This window comes from Theropithecus gelada, chromosome 1 (genome assembly GCF_003255815.1).
Source record: "Theropithecus gelada isolate Dixy chromosome 1, Tgel_1.0, whole genome shotgun sequence".
NCBI lineage: Eukaryota > Metazoa > Chordata > Mammalia > Primates > Cercopithecidae > Theropithecus > Theropithecus gelada.
In genome coordinates, this window is record NC_037668.1 from 116887191 (window position 1) to 116911380 (window position 24190).

At 40.7% G+C, this 24190-nt stretch overlaps 1 protein-coding gene across 6 annotated transcripts in view; it reads right to left on the minus strand.

Moving 5' to 3' along the window:
• KYAT3 (kynurenine aminotransferase 3) overlaps positions 1 to 24190 on the minus strand; it is an 88204-nt gene that overhangs the window by 50228 nt on the left and 13786 nt on the right. For all 6 annotated transcript variants that reach the window (XR_003120787.1, XM_025393912.1, XM_025393941.1 and 3 more), the window contains 2 exons: positions 7915 to 7973; positions 7177 to 7321 (listed from right to left, as the gene is read on the minus strand). Coding sequence is in view for 3 of the 6 variants with exons in the window: in XM_025393912.1 (XP_025249697.1) it covers positions 7177 to 7321; positions 7915 to 7973 (204 nt within the window). In the remaining 3 variants the exon portion in view is untranslated. The remainder of the gene's footprint in view (positions 1 to 7176; positions 7322 to 7914; positions 7974 to 24190) is intronic.

Genomic DNA, 24190 nt, shown 5'->3' on the forward strand with positions numbered 1-24190 from the left:
AACGTGCAGGTTTGTTACATATGTATACTTGTGCCATGTTGGTATGCTGCACCCATCAACTCATCAGCACCCATCAACTCATCATTTACATCAGGTATAACTCCCAATGCCATCCTTACCCCCTCCCCGCTCCCCATAATAGGCCCTGGTGTGTGATGTTCCCCTTCCAGAGTCCAAGTGATCTCATTGTTCAATTCCCATCTCTGAGTGACAACATGCGGTGTTTCGTTTTCTGTTCTTGCGATAGTTTTCTGAGAATGATGGTTTCCAGCTGCATCCATGTCCCTACAAAGGACATGAACTCATCCTTTATTATGAGTGCATAGTATTCCACATTTTCTGTGTATATGTGCCACATTTTCTTAATCCAGTCTGTCACTGATGGACATTTGGGTTGATTCCAAGTCTTTCCTATTGTGAATAGTGCCACAATAAACATACGTGTGCATGTGTCTTTATAGCAGCATGATTTATAATCCTTTGGGTATATACCCAGTAATGGGATGGCTGGGTCATATGGTATTTCTAGTTCTAGATCCTTGAGGAATTGCCACACTGTTTTCCACAATCGTTGAACCAGTTTACAATCCCACCAACAGTGTAAAAGTGTTCCTATTTCTCCACATCCTCTCTAGCACTTGCTGTTTCCTGACTTTTTAATGATTGCCATTCTAACTGGTGTGAGATGGTATCTCATTGTGGTTTTGATTTGCATTTCTCTGATGGCCAGTGATGACGAGCATTTTTTCATGTGCCTGTTGGCTGTATGGATGTCTTATTTTGAGAAATGTCTATTCATATCCTTTGCCCACTTTTTGATGGGGTTGTTTTTTTCTTGTAAATTTGATTGAGTTCTTTCTAGGTTCTGGATATTAGCCCTTTGTCAGATGAGTAGATTGCAAAAATTTTTTCCCATTCTGTAGGTTGCCTGTTCACTCTGATGGTAGTTTCTTTTGCTGTGCAGAAGCTCTTTAGTTTAATTAGATCCCATTTGTCAATTACAGGTTTTGTTGCTGTTGCTTTTGGTGTTTTAGGCATGAAGTCCTTGCCCATGCCTATGTCCTGGATGGTATTACCTAGGTTTTCTTCTAGGGTTTTTATGGTTTTAGGTCTAACATTTAAGTCTTTAATCCATCTTGAATTAATGTTTGTACAAGGTGTAAGGAAGGGAAGCAGTTTCAGGTTTTTACTTATGGCTAGCCAATTTTCCCAGCACCATTTATTAAATAGGGAATCGTTTCCCCATTTCTTGTTTTTGTCAGGTTTGTCAAAGATCAGATGGTTGTAGATGTGTGGTATTATTTCTGAAGGCTCTGTTCTGTTCCATTGGTCTATATCTCTTGTTTGGTACCAGTGCCGTGCTGTTTTGGTTACTGTAGCCGTGTAGTATAGTTTCAAGCCAGGTAGCGTGATGCCTCCAGCTTTGTTCTTTTGACTTAGGATTGTCTTGGCAATGCGGGCTCTTTTTTGGTTCCATATGAACTTTAAAGCAGTTTTTTCCAATTCTGTGAAGAAAGTCATTGGTAGCTTAATGGGGATGGCATTGAATCTATAGATTACCTTGGGCAATATGGCCATTTTCATGATATTGATTCTTCCTATCCATGAGCATGGTATGTTCTTCCATTTGTTTGTGTCCTCTTTTATTTCTCTGGGCAGTGGTTTGTAGTTCTCCTCGAAGAGGTCCTTTACACCCTTGTAAGTTGGATTCCTAGGTATTTTATTCTCTTTGAAGCAATTGTGAATGGAAGTTCATTCATGATTTGGCTCCCTGTTTGTTTGTTACTGGTATAAGAATGCTTGTGATTTTTGCACATTGATTTTGTATCCTGAGACTTTGCTGAAGTTGCTTCTCAGCTTAAGGAGGTTTTGGGCTGAGATGATGGGGTTTTCTAAATATACGATCATGTCATCTGCAAACAGGGACAATTTGACTTCTTATTTTCCTAACTGAATACCCTTTATTTCTTTCTCTTGCCTGATTGCCCTAGCCAGAACTTCCAACACTATGTTGAATAGGAGTGGTGAGAGAGGGCATCCCTGTCTTGTGCCAGTTTTCAAAGGGAATGCTTCCAGTTTTTGCCCATTCAGTATGATATTGGCTGTGGGTTTGTCATAAATAGCTCTTACTATTTTGAGATACGTTCCATCAATACCGAATTTATTGAGAGTTTTTAGCATGAAGGGCTGTTGAATTTTGTCAAAGGCCTTTTCTGCATCTATTGAGACAATCATGTGGTTTATGTCTTTGGTTCTGTTTATATGCTGGATTACGTTTATTGATTTGCATATGTTGAACCAGCCTTGCATCCCAGGGATGAAGCCCACTTGATCATGGTGGATAAGCTTTTTGATGTGCTGCTGGATTTGGTTTGCCAGTATTTTATTGAGGATTTTTGCATCGATGTTCATCAGGGATATTGATCTAAATTTCTCTTCTTTTGTTGTGTCTCTGCCAGGCTTTGGTATCAGGATGATGTTGGCCTCATAAAATGAGTTAGGGAGGATTCCCTTTTTCTATTGATTGGAATAGTTTCAGAAGGAATGGTACCAGCTCCTCCTTGTACCTCTGGTAGAATTCGGCTGTGAATCCGTCTGGTCCTGGACTTTTTTTGGTTGGTAGGCTATTAATTATTGCCTCAATTTCAGAGCCTGTTATTGGTCTATTCACGGATTCAACTTCTTCCTGGTTTAGTCTTGGGAGAGTGTAAGTGTCCAGGAAATTATACATTTCTTCTAGGTTTTCTAGTTTATTTGCATAGAGGTGTTTATAGTATTCTGTGATGGTAGTTTGTATTTCTGTGGGGTCGGTGGTGATAGTCCCTTTATCATTTTTTATTGTGTCTATTTGATTCTTTTCTCTTTTCTTCTTTATTAGTCTTACTAGCAGTCTATCAATTTTGTTGATGTTTTCAAAAAACCAGCTCCTGGATTCATTGAATTTTTGAAGGGTTTTGTGTGTCTCTATCTCCTTCAGTTCTGCTCTGATCTTAGTTATTTCTTGCCTTCTGCTAGCTTTTGAATGTGTTTGCTCTTGCTTCTCTAGTTCTTTTAATTGTGATGTTAGGGTGTCAATTTTAGATCTTTCCTGCTTTCTCTTGTGGGCATTTAGTGCTATAAATTTCCCTGTACACATTGCTTTAAATGTGTCCCAGAGATTCTGGTATATTGTATCTTTGTTCTCATTGGTTTCAAACAACATCTTTATTTCTGCCTTCATTTCGTTATGTACCCAGTAGTCATTCAGGAGCAGGTTGTTCAGTTTCCATGTAGTTGAGTGGTTTTGATTGATTTTCTTAGTCCTGAGTTCTAGTTTGATTGCACTGTAGTCTGAGCAATAGTTTGTTATAATTTCTGTTCTTTTACATTTGTTGAGGAGTGCTTTACTTCCAACTATGTGATCAATTTTGGAATAAGTGTGATGTGGTGCTGAGAAGAATGTATATTCTGTTGATTTGGGGTAGAGAGTTCTGTAGATGTCTATTAGGTCCACTTGTTGCAGAGTTGAGTTCAATTCCTGGATATCCTTGTTAACTTTCTGTCTCATTGATCTGTCTAATGTTGACAGTGGGGTGTTGAAGTCTCCCATTATTATTGTATGGGAGTCTAAGTCTCTTTGTAAGTCTCTAAGGACTTGCTTTATGAATCTGGGTGCTCCTGTATTGGGCGCATATATATTGAGGATAGTTAGCTCTTCCTGCTGAATTGATCCCTTTACCATTATGTAATGGCCTTCTTTGTCTCTTTTGATCTTTGATGGTTTAAAGTCTGTTTTATCAGAGACTAGTATTGCAACCCTTGCTTTTTTTGTTCTCCATTTGCTTGGTAGATCTTCCTCCATCCCTTTATTTTGAGCCTATGTATATCTCTGCATGTGAGATGGGTCTCCTGAATACAGCAAACTGATGGGTCTTGACTCTTTATCCAATTTGCCAGTCTGTGTCTTTTAATTGGACCATTTAGTTCATTTACATTTAAGGTTAATATTGTTATGCATGAACTTGATCCTGTCATTGTGATATTAGCTGGTTATTTTGCTCGTTAGTTGATGCCGTTTCTTCCTAGCATTGATGGTCTTTACATTTTGGCATGTTTTTGCAATGGATGGTACCAGTTGTTCCTTTCCATGTTTAGTGCTTCCTTCAGGGTCTCTTGTAGGGCAGGCCTGGTGGTGACAAAATCTCTAAGCATTTGCTTGTCTGCAAAGGATTTTATTTCTCCTTCACTGATGAAACTTAATTTGGCCGGATATGAAATTCTGGGTTGAAAATTCTTTTCTTTAAGAATGTTGAATACTGGCCCCCACTCTCTTCTGGCTTGTAGAGTTTCTGCTGAGAGATCTCCTGTTAGTCTGATGGGCTTCCCTTTGTGGGTAACCCGGCCTTTCTCTCTGGCTGCCCTTAACAGTTTTTCCTTCATTTCAACTTTGGTGAATCTGACAATTATGTGTCTTGGAGTTGCTCTTCTCGAGCAGTATCTTTGTGGCGTTCTTTGTATTTCCTGAATTTGAATGTTGTCCTGCCTTACTAGGTTGGGGATGTTCTCTTGGATGATATCCTGCAGAGTGTTTTCCAACTTGGTTCCATTTTCCCCATCACTTTCAGGCACACCAATCAGATGTAGATTTGGTCTTTTCACATAATCCCATATTTCTTGGAGGCTTTGCTGATTTCTTTTTCCTTTTTTTTCTCTAGACTTCTCTTCTCGCTTCATTTGATTCATTTGATCTTTAATCATTGATACTCTTTCTTCCAGTTGATCGAGTTGGTTACTGAAGCTTGTGCATTTGTCACGTATTTCTTGTGTCATGGTTTTTATCTCTGTCAGTTCATTTATGGCCTTCTCTGCATTGACTATTCAGGTTATCCATTCTTCCATTCTTTTTTCAAGATTTTTAGTTTCTTTGCACTGGGTACGCAGTTCCTCCTTTAGCTCTGAGAAGTTTGATGGACTGAAGCCTTCTTCTCTCAACTCGTCAAAGTCATTTTCCATCCATCTTTGATCTGTTGCTAGCGATGAGTAGCGTTCCTTTGGAGGGGCAGATGTGCTCTGATTTTTTGAATTTTTTGAATTTCCAGCTTTTCTGCCCTGGTTTTTCCCCATCTTTGTGGTTTTATCTGCCTTTGGTCTTTCTTTGATGCTGGTGACGTACTGATGGGGTTTTGGTGTGGGTGTCCTTTCTGTTTGTTAGTTTTCCTTCTAACAGTCAGGACCCTCAGCTCTAGGTCTGTTGGAGATTGCTTGAGGTCCACTCCAGACTCTGTTTGCCTGGTTATCAGTAGCGGAGGCTGCAGAAGATAGAATACTGCTGTACAGTGAGTGTTGCTGTCTGATTCTTGCTCTGGAAGCTTTGTCTCAGGGGTGTACCCTGCTGTGTGAGGTGTCAGTCTGCACCTAGTGGGGGATGTCCCCCAGTTAGGCTACTCAGGGGTCAGGGACCCACTTGGGCAGGCAGACTGTTCTCAGATCTCAGCCTCCGTGCTGGGAGATCCACTGCTCTCTTCAAAGCTGTCAGACAGGGTTATTAACATCTGCAGAGGTTTCTGCTGCCTTTTTTTTTTTTTTTTTTTGCTATGCCAGAGGTGGAGTCTACAGAGACAGGCAGGCCTCCTTGAGCTGTGGTGGGCTCCACCCAGTTCGAGCTTCCCGGAGGCTTTGTTTACCTACTTAAGTCTCAGCAATGGCGGGCACCCCTCCCTCAGCCTCGCTGCTGCCTTGCAGTTAGATCTCAGACTGCTGTGCTAGCAGTAAGGGAGGCTCCGTGGGCATGAGACCCTCCCGGCCAGGTGTGGGATATAATCTCCTGGTGTGCTGTTTGCTAAGACCCTTGGTAAAGTGCAGTATTAGGGTGGGAGTTACCCAATTTTCCAGGTGTTGTGTGTCTCAGTTTCTAAAGGGATTCCCTTCCCCCTTGCACTTCCCAGGTGAGGTAATGCCTCGCCCTGCTTCAGCTCTCGCTGGTCGGGCTGCACAAGCTGACCAGCACCAGTTGTCTGGCACTCCCCAGTGAGATGAACCCAGTACCTCAGTTGAAAATGCAGAAATCGCCCGTCTTCTGTGTCGCTGGCGCTGGGAGCTGGAGGCTGGAGCTGTTCCTATTTGGCCATCTTGCTTGCACCCCTCCTGTACCTTTTAAATAATCTGTTCATTTCATCCAAGTTGTCAATGTATTAACATAAAATTATACCTAATATTATCCTATTATTGCTTTCATGTCTGCATGATCAGTAATTATATTCCTTCTTTCATTCTTCATATGGTACTTTGAGTTTTCTCTTTTTTATTGGTCAATCTAGGTAAAACTTTTACTTACTGTTCTTTTCAAAGAACCAGCTTTTGGTTTCATTAATTTTCTCTATTGTTGGTTTATTTCTAGCCTTTCATTATGGATTTGTATAGACTGGGGAGTGAGTTATGTTGAGTAGGTCTGAGATGGAGGTCTGTAGGGTGGGCCAGGGATTGAGAGTCTATGAAGAGCAGGGATTCTCACCAGTGTCAAACCCTGTGACACAGGTAAGTTTCACTGCTTTTCCCTGTGCTATTCCCAAAGCAAAATCCTTCTATAGATTTTTATAGTTAGACCACTATAAAAGCCAAAAAGGCTTCCTCCTATACCATTCCCCTCCCCATTTCCCACAATATCATGAAAGGAAAAGACAAGTGGTCAGACATATGATAACTGCATGGCTCTTGGCACAACAGATATAAGTCTACAGTTCAAAGGTACATCTGATTTAGAAAATCTTTGGCTATCCTAGGCATTTCATTACAGAAGGATGGGAGTGAGCTGGGACAGGGCGGAAAAAGGTAACTAGTTGGGTATAGAGTATATTAAATAAAGGGTCAGTGCTGAGGCTGCATAAATGTTGATGAGATAGAAAAGACATATCTCAAGAGAATATTGTTCCTTATCTTGTTGCCATAGGATCCTATCTTGGAGCAACAGTAAAGTAAGGGCCAAAAGAAAAGTGTAGAAGGGCTGGAAGTAGAGGAAGGCTCATCCCAGGACATAGGGCAAGGGCAGAAGTTTCTGTGTTGCTAGGATGGGACAGCTGGTCCCAGAAAGTCACTTACATATGAATGACAGAAGTGCACACGCGCGCGCGCGCACACACACACACACACCCCCTAATATAAAATAAAAGCTCACGCCCCATATGGTCTTGATATACTTACAAAGCCTCGTGTATACTGATTCAGGCTATCGATTGCTGAAATCTTTGATAATTCTTCTTTTACATATGTAGGAGGGGATATATCTGGAAAGCCTTGGCCAAGATTCACAACAGAAGGGTCTGCAGCCAATTTGGTAAATTCAATCCTAAGATTGAAAAAAATACTAACATTAATAAGTTCTACAATTATATTTAAAGTTTGCTTTTTTACATTTTATAGTCTTATCACAAAACTGACAAATAAGACCCTAGTTTAGTCCTATAGGTTTTAAAAAACGAGTTTCCAACAAAAATTTACCACCCACAAAATCTATTTACCAAATAGAATGATGGCTGAATTTATGAATCCAATGTCCCTTACAAACCTCAGTTTCACGCTACCCATATTTTAACCATATATATATATTTTCTCAACAATTCCAGCTGCTGCTAAGTTCTTTCATCAACTATTAGAGAACAGAACTAATAAGAAAAGTTCCTGGATTGGAAGGTAAGTTCCATGAGGGCATTAGCATTGTCCTTTTCTATGCCATATGTCCAGTGTGCAGCACAGGGCATGGCACATATGCCAAATGAACAATTCAGTATATGGATTGCTAGCTTCCTTCCATTTTCATTTAATGGATGAATTAAATGAGGGCCTTTATTTATAGATGGGGCAAAAAAACTCCCATCTAAAGATGTGCAAATATGTAGGAAAACCTCACTAAATTATTATTATTTATTTTAAGATACTCACCACATATTACCATCAAGTCCTTCAATCCGTTTTGCATTTGTGAATTTCAATGACATTTTCTGAAATACATAAATATTGACAAGGAATTGCCTTAGTCAAAATTTTAAAATGCCAGTAAATCATGGGTCACTTTTCTTCCTTTCCCCTACTGTTCCCATGTAAATAGTAGTTCCATAAAGATAAATCTTAGAGGGGGCGGAGCAAGATGGCCGAATAGGAGCAGCTCCAGTCTTCAACTCCCAGCGCCAGCGACACAGAAGACCGGTGATTTCGGCATTTTCAACTGAGGTACTGGGTTCATCTCACTGGGGAGTGCCGGACGATCGGTACTGGTCAGCTGCTGCAGCCCGACCAGCGAGAGCTGAAGCAGGGCGAGGCATTGCCTCGCCTGAGAAGCGCAAGGGGGAAGGGAATCCCTTTTCCTAGCCAGGGGAACTGAGACACACAACACCTGGAGAATCGGGTAACTCCCACCCCAATACTGCGCTTTGAGCAAACAGGCACACCAGGAGATCATATCCCACACCTGGCCGGGAGGGTCCCACACCCACGGAGCCTCCCTCATTGCTATTACAGCAGTCTGTGATCTACCGGCAAGGCAGCAGCGAGGCTGGGGGAGGGGCGCCCGCCATTGCTGAGGCTTAAGTAGGTAAACAAAGCTGCTGGGAAGCTCGAACTGGGTGGAGCTCACAGCAGCTCAAGGAAACCTGCCTGTCTCTGTAGACTCCACCTCTGGGGGCAGGGCACAGAAAACAATAACAAAGCAGCAGACACCTCTGCAGACGCAAACGACTCTGTCTGACAGCTTTGAAGAGAGCAGTGGATCTCCCAACACGGAGGTTGAGATCTGAGAAGGGACAGACTCCCTGCTCAAGCGGGTCCCTGACCCCTGAGTAGCCTAACTGGGAGACATCCCCCACTAGGGGCAGTCTGACACCCCACACCTCACAGGGTGGAGTACACCCCTGAGAGGAAGCTTCCAAAGCAAGAATCAGACAGGTACACTTGCTGTTCAGAAATATTCTATCTTCTGCAGCCTCTGCTGCTGTTACCCAGGCAAACAGGGTCTGGAGTGGACCTCAAGCAATCTCCAACAGACCTACAGCTGAGGGTCCTGACTGTTAGAAGGAAAACTATCAAACAGGAAGGACACCTACACCAAAACCCCATCAGTACATCACCATCATCAAAGACCAGAGGCAGATAAAACCACAAAGATGGGGAAAAAGCAGGGCAGAAAAGCTGGAAATTCAAAAAACAAGAGCGCATCTCCCCCGGCAAAGGAGCGCAGCTCATCGCCAGCAACGGATCAAAGCTGGACAGAGAATGACTTTGACGAGATGAGAGAAGAAGGCTTCAGTCCATCAAATTTCTCAGAGCTAAAGGAGGAATTACGTACCCAGCGCAAAGAAACTAAAAATCTTGAAAAAAAAGTGGAAGAATTGACGGCTAGACTAATTAATGCAGAGAAGGTCATAAACGAAATGAAAGAGATGAAAACCATGACACGAGAAATACGTGACAAATGCACAAGCTTCAGTAACCGACTCGATCAACTGGAAGAAAGAGTATCAGCAATTGAGGATCAAATGAATGAAATGAAGCGAGAAGAGAAACCAAAAGAAAAAAGAAGAAAAAGAAATGAACAAAGCCTGCAAGAAGTATGGGATTATGTAAAAAGACCAAATCTACGTCTGATTGGGGTGCCTGAAAGTGAGGGGGAAAATGGAACCAAGTTGGAAAACACTCTTCAGGATATCATCCAGGAGAACTTCCCCAACCTAGTAGGGCAGGCCAACATTCAAATCCAGGAAATACAGAGAACGCCACAAAGATACTCCTCGAGAAGAGCAACTCCAAGGCACATAATTGCCAGATTCACCAAAGTTGAAATGAAGGAAAAAATCTTAAGGGCAGCCAGAGAGAAAGGTCGGGTTACCCACAAAGGGAAGCCCATCAGACTCACAGCAGATCTCTCGGCAGAAACTCTCCAAGCCAGAAGAGAGTGGGGGCCAATATTCAACATTCTTAAAGAAAAGAATTTTAAACCCAGAATTTCATATCCAGCCAAACTAAGTTTCATAAGTGAAGGAGAAATAAAATCCTTTACAGATAAGCAAATGCTTAGAGATTTTGTCACCACTAGGCCTGCCTTACAAGAGACCCTGAAGGAAGCACTCAACATGGAAAGGAACAACCGGTACCAGCCATCTCAAAAACATGCCAAAATGTAAAGACCATCGAGGCAAGGAAGAAACTGCATCAACTAATGAGCAAAATAACCAGTTAATATCATAATGGCAGGATCAAGTTCACACATAACAATCTTAACCTTAAAAGTAAATGGACTAAATGCTCCAATTAAGAGACACAGACTGGCAAACTGGATAAAGAGTCAAGACCCATCAGTCTGCTGTATTCAGGAGACCCATCTCACACGCAGAGACATACATAGGCTCAAAATAAAGGGATGGAGGAAGATTTACCAAGCAAATGGAGAACAAAAAAAAGCGGGGGTTGCAATACTAGTCTCTGATAAAACAGACTTTAAACCATCAAAGATCAAAAGAGACAAAGAAGGCCATTACATAATGGTAAAGGGATCAATTCAACAGGAAGAGCTAACCATCCTAAATATATATGCACCCAATACAGGAGCACCCAGATTCATAAAGCAGGTTCTTAGAGACTTACAAAGAGACTTAGACTCCCATACAATAATAATGGGAGACTTCAACACTCCATTGTCAACATTAGACAGATCAACGAGACAGAAAGTTAACAAGGATATCCAGGAATTGAACTCATCTCTGCAGCAAGCAGACCTAATAGACATCTATAGAACTCTCCACCCCAAATCAACAGAATATACATTCTTCTCAGCACCACATCGTACTTATTCCAAAATTGACCACGTAATTGGAAGTAAAGCACTCCTCAGCAAATGTACAAGAACAGAAATTATAACAAACTGTCTCTCAGACCACAGTGCAATCAAACTAGAACTCAGGACTAAGAAACTCAATCAAAACCGCTCAACTACATGGAAACTGAACAACCTGCTCCTGAATGACTACTGGGTACATAACGAAATGAAGGCAGAAATAAAGATGTTCTTTGAAACCAATGAGAACAAAGATACAACATACCAGAATCTCTGGGACACATTTAAAGCAGTGTGTAGAGGGAAATTTATAGCACTAAATGCCCACAAGAGAAAGCAGGAAAGATCTAAAATTGACACTCTAACATCGCAATTAAAAGAACTAGAGAAGCAAGAGCAAACACATTCGAAAGCTAGCAGAAGGCTAGAAATAACTAAGATCAGAGCAGAACTGAAGGAGATAGAGACACAAAAAACCCTCCAAAAAATCAATGAATCCAGGAGTTGGTTTTTTGAAAAGATCAACAAAATTGACAGACCACTAGCAAGACTAATAAAGAAGAAAAGAGAGAAGAATCAAATCGACGCAATTAAAAATGAAAAAGGGGATATCACCACCGACCCCACAGAAATACAAACTACCATCAGAGAATACTATAAACACCTCTACGCAAATAAACTGGAAAATCTAGAAGAAATGGATAATTTCCTGGACACTTACACTCTTCCAAGACTAAACCAGGAAGAAGTTGAATCCCTGAATAGACCAATAGCAGGCTCTGAAATTGAGGCAACAATTAATAGCCTACCAACCAAAAAAAGTCCAGGACCAGATGGATTCACAGCTGAATTCTACCAGAGGTACAAGGAGGAGTTGGTACCATTCCTTCTGAAACTATTCCAATCAATAGAAAAAGAGGGAATCCTCCCTAACTCATTTTATGAGGCCAACATCATCCTGATACCAAAGCCTGGCAGAGATACAACAAAAAAAGAGAATTTTAGACCAATATCCCTGATGAACATCGATGCAAAAATCCTCAATAAAATACTGGCAAACCGGATTCAGCAACACATCAAAAAGCTTATCCACCATGATCAAGTGGGCTTCATCCCTGGGATGCAAGGCTGGTTCAACATTCGCAAATCAATAAACATAATCCAGCATATAAACAGAACCAAAGACAAGAACCACATGATTATTTCAATAGATGCAGAAAAGGCTTTTGACAAAATTCAACAGCCCTTCATGCTAAAAACGCTCAATAAATTCGGTATTGATGGAACGTACCTCAAAATAATAAGAGCTATTTATGACAAACCCACAGCCAATATCATACTGAATGGGCAAAAACTGGAAAAATTCCCTTTGAAAACTGGCACAAGACAGGGATGCCCTCTCTCACCACTCCTATTCAACATAGTGTTGGAAGTTCTGGCTAGGGCAATCAGGCAAGAGAAAGAAATCAAGGGTATTCAGTTAGGAAAAGAAGAAGTCAAATTGTCCCTCTTTGCAGATGACATGATTGTATATTTAGAAAACCCCATTGTCTCAGCCCAAAATCTCCTTAAGCTGATAAGCAACTTCAGCAAAGTCTCAGGATACAAAATTAATGTGCAAAAATCACAAGCATTCTTATACACTAGTAACAGACAAACAGAGAGCCAAATCATGAATGAACTTCCATTCACAATTGCTTCAAAGAGAATAAAATACCTAGGAATCCAACTTACAAGGGTGTAAAGGACCTCTTCGAGGAGAACTACAAACCACTGCCCAGAGAAATAAAAGAGGACACAAACAAATGGAAGAACATACCATGCTCATGGATAGGAAGAATCAATATCGTGAAAATGGCCATACTGCCCAAGGTAATTTATAGATTCAATGCCATCCCCATCAAGCTACCAATGAGTTTCTTCACAGAATTGGAAAAAACTGCTTTAAAGTTCATATGGAACCAAAAAAGAGCCCGCATCTCCAAGACAATCCTAAGTCAAAAGAACAAAGCTGGAGGCATCACGCTACCTGACTTCAAACTATACTACAAGGCTACAGTAACCAAAACAGCATGGTACTGGTACCAAAACAGAGATATAGACCAATGGAACAGAACAGAGTCCTCAGAAATAATACCACACATCTACAGCCATCTGATCTTTGACAAACCTGAGAGAAACAAGAAATGGGGAAAGGATTCCCTATTTAATAAATGGTGCTGGGAAAATTGGCTAGCCATAAGTAGAAAGCTGAAACTGGATCCTTTCCTTACTCCTTATACGAAAATTAATTCAAGATGGATTAGAGACTTAAATGTTAGACCTAATACCATAAAAATCCTAGAGGAAAATCTAGGTAGTACCATTCAGGACATAGGCATGGGCAAAGACTTCATGTCTAAAACACCAAAAGCAACGGCAGCAAAAGCCAAAATTGACAAATGGGATCTCATTAAACTAAAGAGCTTCTGCACAGCAAAAGAAACTACCATCAGAGTGAACAGGCAACCTACAGAATGGGAGAAAATTTTTGCAATCTACTCATCTGACAAAGGGCTAATATCCAGAACCTACAAAGAACTCCAACAAATTTACAAGAAAAAAACAAACAACCCCATCAAAAAGTGGGCAAAGGATATGAATAGACATTTCTCAAAAGAAGACATTCATACAGCCAACAAACACATGAAAAAATGCTCATCATCACTGGCCATCAGAGAAATGCAAATCAAAACCACAATGAGATACCATCTCACACCAGTTAGAATGGCGATCATTCAAAAGTCAGGAAACAACAGGTGCTGGAGAGGATGTGGAGAAATAGGAACACTTTTACACTGTTGGTGGGATTGTAAACTAGTTCAACCATTATGGAAAACAGTATGGCGATTCCTCAAGGATCTAGAACTAGATGTACCATATGACCCAGCCATCCCATTACTGGGTATATACCCAAAGGATTATAAATCATGCTGCTATAAAGACACATGCACACGTATGTTTATTGTGGCACTATTCACAATAGGAAAGACTTGGAATCAACCCAAATGTCCATCAGTGACAGATTGGATTAAGAAAATGTGGCATATATACACCATGGAATACTATGCAGCCATAAAAAAGGATGAGTTTGTGTCCTTTGTAGGGACATGGATGCAGCTGGAATCCATCATTCTTAGCAAACTATCACAAGAACAGAAAACCAAACACCGCATGTTCTCACTCATAGGTGGGAACTGAACAATGAGATCACTTGGACTCGGGAAGGGGAACATCACACACCGGGGCCTATCATGGGGAGGGGGGGGGGGAGGGATTGCATTGGGAGTTATACCTGATGTAAATGACGAGTTGATGGGTGCAGCACACCAACAAGGCACAAGTATACATATGTAACAAACCTGCACGTTATGCACATGTACCCTACAACTTACAGTATAATAATAATAAATAAATTAAAAATAAAATAAAATAAAATAAAATAAAATAGTTGGAGTGAAAACGGGTGACATGAAAAAAAAAAAAAAAAAAAAAAAGATAAATCTTAGATTCCAACACAAAATTCTGAAGAGGAATTCATCTCCCACCTACTACTGAAGGAATGCCTTTTTTTTTTTTTCTCAGACATGGTTGCCCAGGTTGGAATGCAGTGGTGTGATCCTGGCTCACTGCAACTTCAACTGCCCAGGCTCAAGCAATCCTCCTGTCTCAGTCTCCTGAGTAGCTGGGACTATAGGCATATCCCACTGTGTCAAACTATTTTGTTTTTGTTGTTGTTTGTTTGTATTTTTTATAGAGACAGGGTCTTGTGGTGTTGCCCAGGTTGGCCTCAAATTCCTGGCCTCAAGTGATCCTCCTACCTTGGCCTCTCAAAGTTTGGGATTACAGGTGTGAGCTACCATGCTTGGCTGGAAGGAATGCTTTTTTAAAAATGAAATTTAGATGTTCATCTTCTCACCTAAGGACAAAAAGTATCATCCTACCCTAGAAAGCTAATCAGTTTGAAGGCTTGTAATGTAGTAAAGAGAACAATAATAATATTTTAAAAGTCAGTTCAAAAAAATATCTTCAGCCATGCTCTGAAGATCATTTTAGGTAAGATGTACTAAGAGTTTCACAAGTAAGTTCCTTGTATGACATATAGGAAAGACTCAACAAATGGTTTTAAAGCTGCTCACTAAGGGGTTCCGTAATTATTGCTAACATTATTGAGTACTGAGTATGTACTAGGTACTGTTCTAAGTGCTTTACATAATTACCTCATTATTAACGTATATTTAAAAAATATGTAGTAGTTGTATTACATAGTTCAAACTATGAGGCACAGAGGTACAGAGAGGTTAATATCACACAGCTTTTCACATCTCCTCAAGTTTATGAAAGCCAGTAATATTTAAACCCAAGCAAGTTCAACTCAGGATCTGAACCCAGACAGTCTGACTCCAGAATCCATACTCAGAACTATTATATAATTTTATACTGTCTTTTATATAATAAGACCTTCTAAAATTATTACTAGAATGCTGCCTCTTAAAAGTATATTATAAATTTAGGATGAGCTTACTTATACCAAGCAAGCTAAGGCTGTGGTAGAAAAATAGGAATTAAAATTATCACATAGCATACAATTTTTTAGTTCTTTAGATTCTAAAATTGAGTTTTATACTATCTCTCAAAAGTATTGAATTAGCTTTGAGTTCATTGTTAACAAGCTGGTAGAAATAAAAAAATGATTGACAGCATTTTTGCAAAGAATTTTCTAATAGAATATTAATGTAATTTTAATTCAATCTGGGAAGAAGATAAGGATCATGGTTATTAAATAGACCATTGTTCTCATTCTATTCTAAATAATGGGACCAAGAAAAATACCTTTTTTAGTCTCATATTTTTAGTCTTTGAAACTCCAGTGAAGTAAATCACATGAAAATTCTCTAGAAGTTAAAACGCTTGCTCGAATAGCATTATAATTACCCACCTGAACCTGATGCCATTCCAGAGACAACAGTTGTACAACTACCAAGTTCTAGCATGATAGATAGAAACATATATCTTAACAAATGCTCTTTTCTGTCTCTAAAACAATGTTTAAAGCTTAATTCATTCAGTAGAGACCACAAACACAAAGGATGATTTATACATAAAAAAGGGAGGATGACGTGCTGTAGATAATTTAGACGCAAAGTCCAACTTTACTTAAAATTATTTAGGTAATTGAGGTTGAAATGCACTTTCAGGTTTAATTTTCTTTAAAATTTGTTTCTAGACCGGCCTCTTCTCTCATTGTTCCTCCTGCTTCCTCTTCCCTCCCAATTCTATGCCACACCCATTCTAATTTTTCAAATAGTCCATGTTCTCTCTCATTTCAGTAGTTTCATGTGTGATCTTTGCTATGCCCAAATGCTCTTTCTATACCAACGTTTCTCAATGTTTTTTTTTTTTTAATCATTGCCCACCTAAGGAGACTTTCTTAGAATTTTTTTCCTAGTCATCTTCCCTCCCCTCAATTAAATATTAAGAGGAATGAAATTTTGTCAGGTAGGATTGAGCTTTGGATGGTGACAAAACGGTGTGATAGCTAAGATTTATCTTGTCTGCCAAGCATCCATTTTCTTCTCCTGGGGTAGGTCATGCCCTTGTTGAGAATGTATGTTCTCTACTCAGTCCAATTCCTGGTCCCCACCACCCTTCCTTGCACTTGGCTAACTCGTATTCCACCCGCCACGTGCAGTTCTCAAATTTGACTGCATTCTCTCCTGAAAGCCTTCTTTGGTTCCACGAGTCAGGGTCAGGTGCTTCTCCTGTGTGCTTCCATTAAATGCAGTACGGCAAGTCATCACTTAAAAGTGTCATATAGGTTCTTGGAAACTGCAACTTTAAGCAAAATGATATACAGCATGACCAATTTTACCACAGGCTAATTGAGATAAATAAGAGTTCAGTTTCTACAGCATATTTCTGGTCACAAAAACATTGCTATACTTCTAAATAAAGACTGAAACACTTCTAATATGAAACATTGAAATAAATGTGAGCTATACATACATTTATTTTAAGGAATTTGCTTATGTGTTTGTGAGGGCTGGCAAATCTGAAATCTGCAGAGCAAGTTGGAGACTCAGGGAAGAACTGATGCTGTAACTGGAGTCAGAAGAACTCCCTCTTCCTTGAGGACCTCAGTCTTTTCCTCTTAAGGTCTTCCACTGAATGAGGCTCACCCATATTATGGATGGTAATTGGCTTTACTGAAAGTCTACTGATTTAAACGTTAATCTCATCTAAAATACGCCTTCACAGCAATACCTAGACTGATGTTTGGCAAATATCTGGGTACCATGGCATAGCCAAGGCGACACCATCACAGTGGCCAACATATAGTTATATGCCTAGCACATAGCAAGTTTTTAATAATTATCTGATGAATGAATTTTTTTAAAAAAACCTCACTCACATTACAGGGTGAAGTTATAGTGTCAGTTAGCTGTGTCAGTCAGCTAAAGTTAATTTATGCTTCAGTGATAAATGACCCCAAAGTCTTGGTGGCCTAAAATCATAAAGGTTTTCTTGCTTATACTACATATCCACTGAGGTTCAGCTGCTGCCCTGGTCTGTGTCACTGTCATTCTGAGACATAGGCTGATGAAACAGCCTCCACCTGGAACACTGCCTGTTTCATGGCAGAAGGAAGAGGCTCTTAAAAGATTCTGTTAGGATGTGCACACATCGCTTCTTTTCATATTTTATTGGGTAGAGAAATTTCACGGCTAAGCTTCACATCAGTGCGGCAAGGAAATGTAACTGTCCAGCAGGGAAGAGCAGCAAATAATTGTGAAAAACAACATGGCAGAAATGAAGTCTGGCGGCATAATGAGATACATGGTTGTTATGGGTTGCACCATGTCCCCCCTTAGTTTCATATGTTGAAGTCCTAACTCCCAATTCCTCTGGATGTAATCTTATGTGGATATAGGGTTACTGCAGATGTAATTAGTTAAGATGAGGTCATTAGCGTGAACCCTAATCCAGTATGACTGGTGGTCTTACAAAAAGGTGACATCTGGACATAGACATAGACCCTGTGTGACGATGAAGGCACAGACTAAGGTGATGCTCCTACCAGCCAAGGAAGGCAGAGATTTCCAGGCAATCACCAGATGATAGTGGGGTTGAGGGGTATAGAACAGTCTTATTCACAGCCCTGAGAAGGAACCGGACCTGCTGATACTTATCTGAGACTTTTAGTCTCCTGAACACTGAGGGAATAAACTGCTGTTATTTAATAAGCCACCCAGTTTGTAGTACTTTGTTAAGGCAACCTGAGGGAACTAACACACTGGTGAAAGTTTACAAGACACTATACAATGTTTGGAGTCACCAAGATTCAGCAGCAGATGCAAACGCTCACTGTCTAAGTAAGAACTACTTTTCAGAGCAGATCCAGTATCAGGTAATTAAAATAAACCTGGAATCCTATGGGGAAATCAGGGCATGAGTCCCACGCAAGTAAGGGAATGTCTATAAGGCTTGTATAACTTCTAGATCCGCTAACCCTGTTATATGACTTTGGCTACCAGGGCGATTAAAGGTCTATACTTCATGTTATTAAGGCAAAACTGCTAGTGAAATCAAAGGTAGCATCTTTTAACCTTACTTTTGCTAACTTGAAGCTAAAACAATGAAGTTCTAGAAATTCACCACCAGGTGGCAATCTTGACAAAGGTAAGGAAAAGATTAAGTCTTTAGTTTGGACAGATGAAAAACACTAATAGTATATGTTGAACCCATGATCTTAAGACCCTAGTACATCAAAGTTTCAATTGTATATATTTTTAGGACTCTTCTCATAAGATCTGAGGCAGGTGAGATGGGACAGGTACAGAAAAAGTCTTCCTAAATGATGGCCTGAACTGGGGGAATTGAGGCTGTGGATATCTGTGTAGTATGGGCTGTGAAACAAGTCTTCATCCAGAGAAGCCAAGGTTACAACCAAAAAGTTTAATATTAGTAACAGTAATAATAAGTGCAAGAAAAGGCCAGATATAGAAAACGCAAAGCTCATGGTTGGAGAGGGGAGAGGAGAAAACAGAGAAGCAGGCTTGGGAAGCAGATGGATATCACACTTCAGGACCAGGAAGAGCAGAAGTGAGCACCCCTTTCATGGGGGGCCTGGATGCTGGGGGGCCCAAACTGTTACTGTCTTTTAGATCTATGAAGTAGGGATTTGTAGTTGCAATCATGTGTCATTTACAAAATATTTTAAATTGTCTCTTAACAAAGTACTGTATCTTAAGTATTTCATGAATTTTCTGAGTCATAAAAATTTCACTTTTAATTACAATGTATATTTTTGATTGTTTTTGTACCATATTTTACTCATTCATTCCCCTGTTGCTGGGCATTTGTTATTTCCAGTGTCTTGTTGTCTTGCAATGCATTTTGGTGTTTTTTTTTGAGACAGAGTCTTGCTGCTGGCCAGGCTGTAGTGCAGTGGCACGATCTCAACTCATTGCAACCTTTGCCTCTTGGGTTCAAGTGATTCCCCTGCCTCAGCCTCCTGGGTAGCTGGGATTGAGAGGTGAAGTCAGGTGGACTTCCTGGGTTGAGTGGGGACTTGGATAACTTTTCTGTCTAGCTAGAGGATTATAAATGCACCAATTGGCGCTCTGCGTCTAGCTAAAGGATTGTAAATGCACCAATCAACACTCTGTAAAAACGCACCAATCAGTGCTCTGGGTCTTGCTAAAGGATTGTAAATGCACCAAATCAGCACTCTGTGTCTAGCTAAAGTATTGTAAACGCATCAATCAGCGTTTTGTAAAATGGACCTATCAGCACTCTGTAAAATGGACCAATCAGCAGGATGTGGGTGGGGCCAAATAAGGGAATAAAAGCTGCCACCCCAGCCAGCAGAGGCAACCCACCCGGGTCCCCTTCCATGCTGTGGAAGCTTTCTTATTTCACTCTTCATAATAAATCTTGCTGCTGCTCACTCTCTGGGTTCACACCACCTTTAAGAGCTGTAACACTCACTGCGAGGGTCTGCCGCTTCCTTCTTGAAGTCAGCGAGACTACCAACCCACTGGAAGGAAGAAACTCTGGACATATCTGAAGGAACAAACTCCGGACACACCATCTTTAAGAGCTGTAACACTCACCGTGAGGGTCCACAGCTGCATTCTTGAAGTAAGCGAGACCAAGAACCCACAGGAAGGAATAAATTCCGGACACAGGACTACTGGCATGTGCCACCATGCCCGGCTAATTTTTCATATTTTTAGTATAGATGGGGTTTTACCACATTAGCCAGGATGGTCTCGATCTCCTGACTTCATGATCTGCCCACCTCGGCCTCCCAAAGTGCTGATATTACAGGAATGAGCCACAGCACGCAGCCCTGCATTTTGGTGTTTCTACTGTGCATTTTAATAATATGGTCTCTGCTCTTTTCCCCCTCATTTTAAAGTTTGATGTGGAAGGTGAGTACTCTATTGTAACAAAACTACTAATTATCACAAGAAAGATAATATCCTCAATGTTATAGTCATCTGGTTCTATCAAACTAAACACATTCACTTTTGATGTACATTTATTGAAGCTTTACATTATATATACAACAGAGCCATGTGATGTGCTGCCTCAACACGTTTAGTCAATGACAGATCACATATATGATGGTAGTCCCATAAGACTATACGAAGCAGGCTGAGCATGGTGGCTCATGCCTGTAGTCTCAGCACTTTGGGAGACCGGGGTGGGCGGACCACCTGAGGTCAGGAGTTTGAGATCATCCCAGCGAACATGGTAAAACCCCGTCTCTATGAAAAATGCAAATATTAACTAAGCGTGGTGGCAAGTGCCTGTAGTCCCAGCTACTCAGGAGGCTGTGGCAGGAGAATTGCTTGAACCCAGGAGGCAGAGGTTGCAGTGAGCTGGGATCATGCCACTGCACTCCAGCCTGGGTGACAGAGCGAGACTCCATCTCAAAAACAAACAAACAAACAAGAGACTATATGGAGGTAAAAATTCCTGCTTGCAGCCGGGTGCAGTGGCTCATGCCTATAATCCCAGCACTTTGGGAGGCTGAGGCGGGTGGATCACAAGGTCAGGAGTTCGAGACCAGCCTGGCCAATATGGTGAAACCCTGTCTCTAATAAAAATACAAAAATTAGCTGGGCACAGTGGCATGCGCCTGTGGTCCCAGCTACTCTGGAGGCTGAGGCAGGAGAATTGCACCCGGGAGGCGGAGATTGCAGTGAGCCGAGATCACACCACTGCACCTCAGTCTGAGTAACAGAGCCAGACTCCCTCTCAAACAAAACAAAACAAAACAAAACAAATTCCTACTTGCCTAGTGGAGCCATTGTAACATTGTGGCACGATGCATTAGTCATGTGTTTGTGATGATGCTGGTATAAACAAACCTATTGCAGTGCCAGTCATATAAAAGTCTAGAACATAAAATTACATACAGTACATAGTACTCGATACTGAAAACAAGCAACTATGTTACTGGCTTATGTATTTACTATACCATACCTTTTATTATTATTTTAGAGTGTACCCTTACTAAAAAAAAAAAAAAAACGTTGACTGTAAAACAGCCTGAGGCAGGTCCTTCAGGATATTCTAAAAGAAGACATTGTTATCATAGCAATGACAGCTACATACATGTTATTGCCCCTGAAGACCTTCCACTGGGACAAGACGTGGAGGTAGAACACAGCGATATTGATGATCCGGTTCTGGGTAGGACTAGGCTAACATATGTGTCTTAGTTTTTAACACAAAAAAAGTGAAAAAATGAAATAAAATTTCTAAAAATAGAAAAAAGTTTATAGAATAAGGATATAAAATATTTTATATAGTTTGTGTATTATGAGTCAAAAATTAAACATTTAAAAAGTTTATAAGGTAAAAAAGTTACAGTAGGTGAATTTGTCTTCTATTTATTATTGAAGAAAAAAGATTTTTCATTTTGTTTTGTTTTTTTTGAGACGGAGTCTCACTCCGTTGCCCAGGCTAGAGAGCAGTGGTGCGATCTTGGCTCACTAAACCTCTGCCTCCTGGGGTTCAAGTGATTCTCCTGCCTCAGCTTCCTGAATAGCTGGGACTACAAGCGTGTGCCACCACGCTCAGCAAATTTTTGTATTTAAAAAATTTATTTATTTTTTTGAGACGAAGTTTCACTCTTGTTACCCAGGTTGGAATGCAATGGCGCAATCTTGGCTCACTGCAACCTCCACCTCCCGGGTTCAAGTGATTCTCCTATCTCAGCCTCCCGAGTAGCTGGGATTACAGGCAACTGCCACTAGGCCTGGCTAATTTTTGTATTTTTAATAGAGATGAGGTTTCACCATGTTGGCCAGGCTGTTCTCAAACTCCTGACCTCAGGTGATCCACCCTACTTGGCCTCCCAAAGTGCTGGATTATAGACGTGAGCCACCGTGCCCTTCCTAATTTTTCTACTTTCAGTGGAGACGAGGTTTCACCATGTTGGCCAGGCTGGTTTTTAACTCCTGACCTCAGGTGATCCACCTGCCTCGGCCTCCCAAAGTGCTGGCATTATAGGCATGAGCCACTGCACTCGGCAAAAAAAAGTTTTAATAAATTTCGTATAGCATAAGTACACAGTGTTCATAACGTCTACAGTAGTGTACAGTAACGTCCTAGGCCTTCACATTCACTCTCTACTCACTCACTGACTCACCCAGAGCAACTTCCATTCCTGCAAGCTCTATTCATGGAAAGTGCTCTACACAGATGTACCATTTTCTTACCTCACTGCATTTTTCTGTACCTTTTCTATGTTTAGATATGCAAATACCATGATGTTACAGTTGCCTATAATATTAAGTACAGTAACATGCTGTATAGATTTGTAGCCAAAGAGCAATCGTTTATGCCATATAGCCTAGGTGTGTAGCAGGCTATATACCATCTAGGTTTGTGTAAGTGCACTCTATGATCACAGAATGTATCCCAGTTTTTAAGTGAAGCATAACTGTATTATATATAGATATGTATATAATACATACACATATATGTACATATGTATATAATATACACATGTATGTATAATATATATCTTATATATATTTTGATGTTCCAACCATCACACTGATGACATTTAGTATTAATTCATTCCTTAGCACTTGTACCACTTCCTAAGTGTCTTTGTTTAAATACAGATCTTAAAAAGAAAGTTTGTTGCATTCCTTCCTAGCTTTTTTGCTTTTTCTTTCCTGCTATATAATTGTGTTGGCTGCTCATGCTTCCATGCGATTTTATTACTTCTGCGGGTGGAGTTGTGGTGTCTCTTTTTTTGAGACAGGGTCTCGCTCTGTCACCCAGGCTGGAGTGCAGTGCAACCATCATAGCTTACTGCAGCCTCAACCTCCTGGCTAAGGTGATCTCCACCTCAGCCTCCCAAGTAGCTAGGATGATATATGTGTGCCAATATGCCTGGTTAATTTTAATTTTTATTTTTTTGAGACAGTCTTGCTCCGTTGTTCAGGCTAGAGTGCAGTGGTGCAATCATGGCTCACTGCACCCTCAACTGCCCAAGTTCAAGTCATCCTCCCACCTCAGCCTCCTCAATAGCTGGGACTACAGGTATGTGACACCACGATCTGGCTAATTTTGTTCTTAATTTTTTTTTTTTTTGGTAGAGATAGAATATTGCTATGTTGCCCGGGCTGGTCTCAAACTCCTGGGTTCAAGTGATCCTTCTGACTTGGCCTCTCAAAGTGCTGGGATTACTGGTGTGAGCCTCCATGCCTAGCCTTGTTTTTTTTTTTTTTTTTTTTTTTTAAACATTCATTTGTAGAGAGGGTCTTGCTTTGCCCAAGCTGGACTCAAACTCCTGGCTTCACACAATCCTCTTGCCTTGGCCTCTCAAAGTGCTGGGATTGCAGGCATGAGCCACCACACCTGGCGGAGCTGTGATTTTTGCTAAAGGGCAGAGTACATGCTTCAGGTTGAACAGTGGGGAAGAGACAAGTGCATAAAATGCCTTAGACGTTCCAAAGCTATAGTAATCAGATCTCTTAGTTGCGTGACAGAAACTCAATCTGAAACAATTTAGGTGAAAAGGGAGAATTCATTAGAACGCTCATGTTACCATGGGAAAGGCAGAGGTCCAGCCAGACTGAAGGGTAACAGAAACCAGGAACTTGAACATCACAGGGCTTTGCTTCATCTCCATTTGTACCCACTATCTCAGTTTGCACTTTACTTGAGACTAAATAGAGTCACATCTCCCACCTTCATGACCATAGAGGGACTGCAAGATGAACACTCAAAAAACGTTAGTTATTATTATGGCTTGACTTGAAAAAACTATAAAATCTATATATCATTCAGTGGGCTCAAATATCTCTTAAAAAGTTGCCA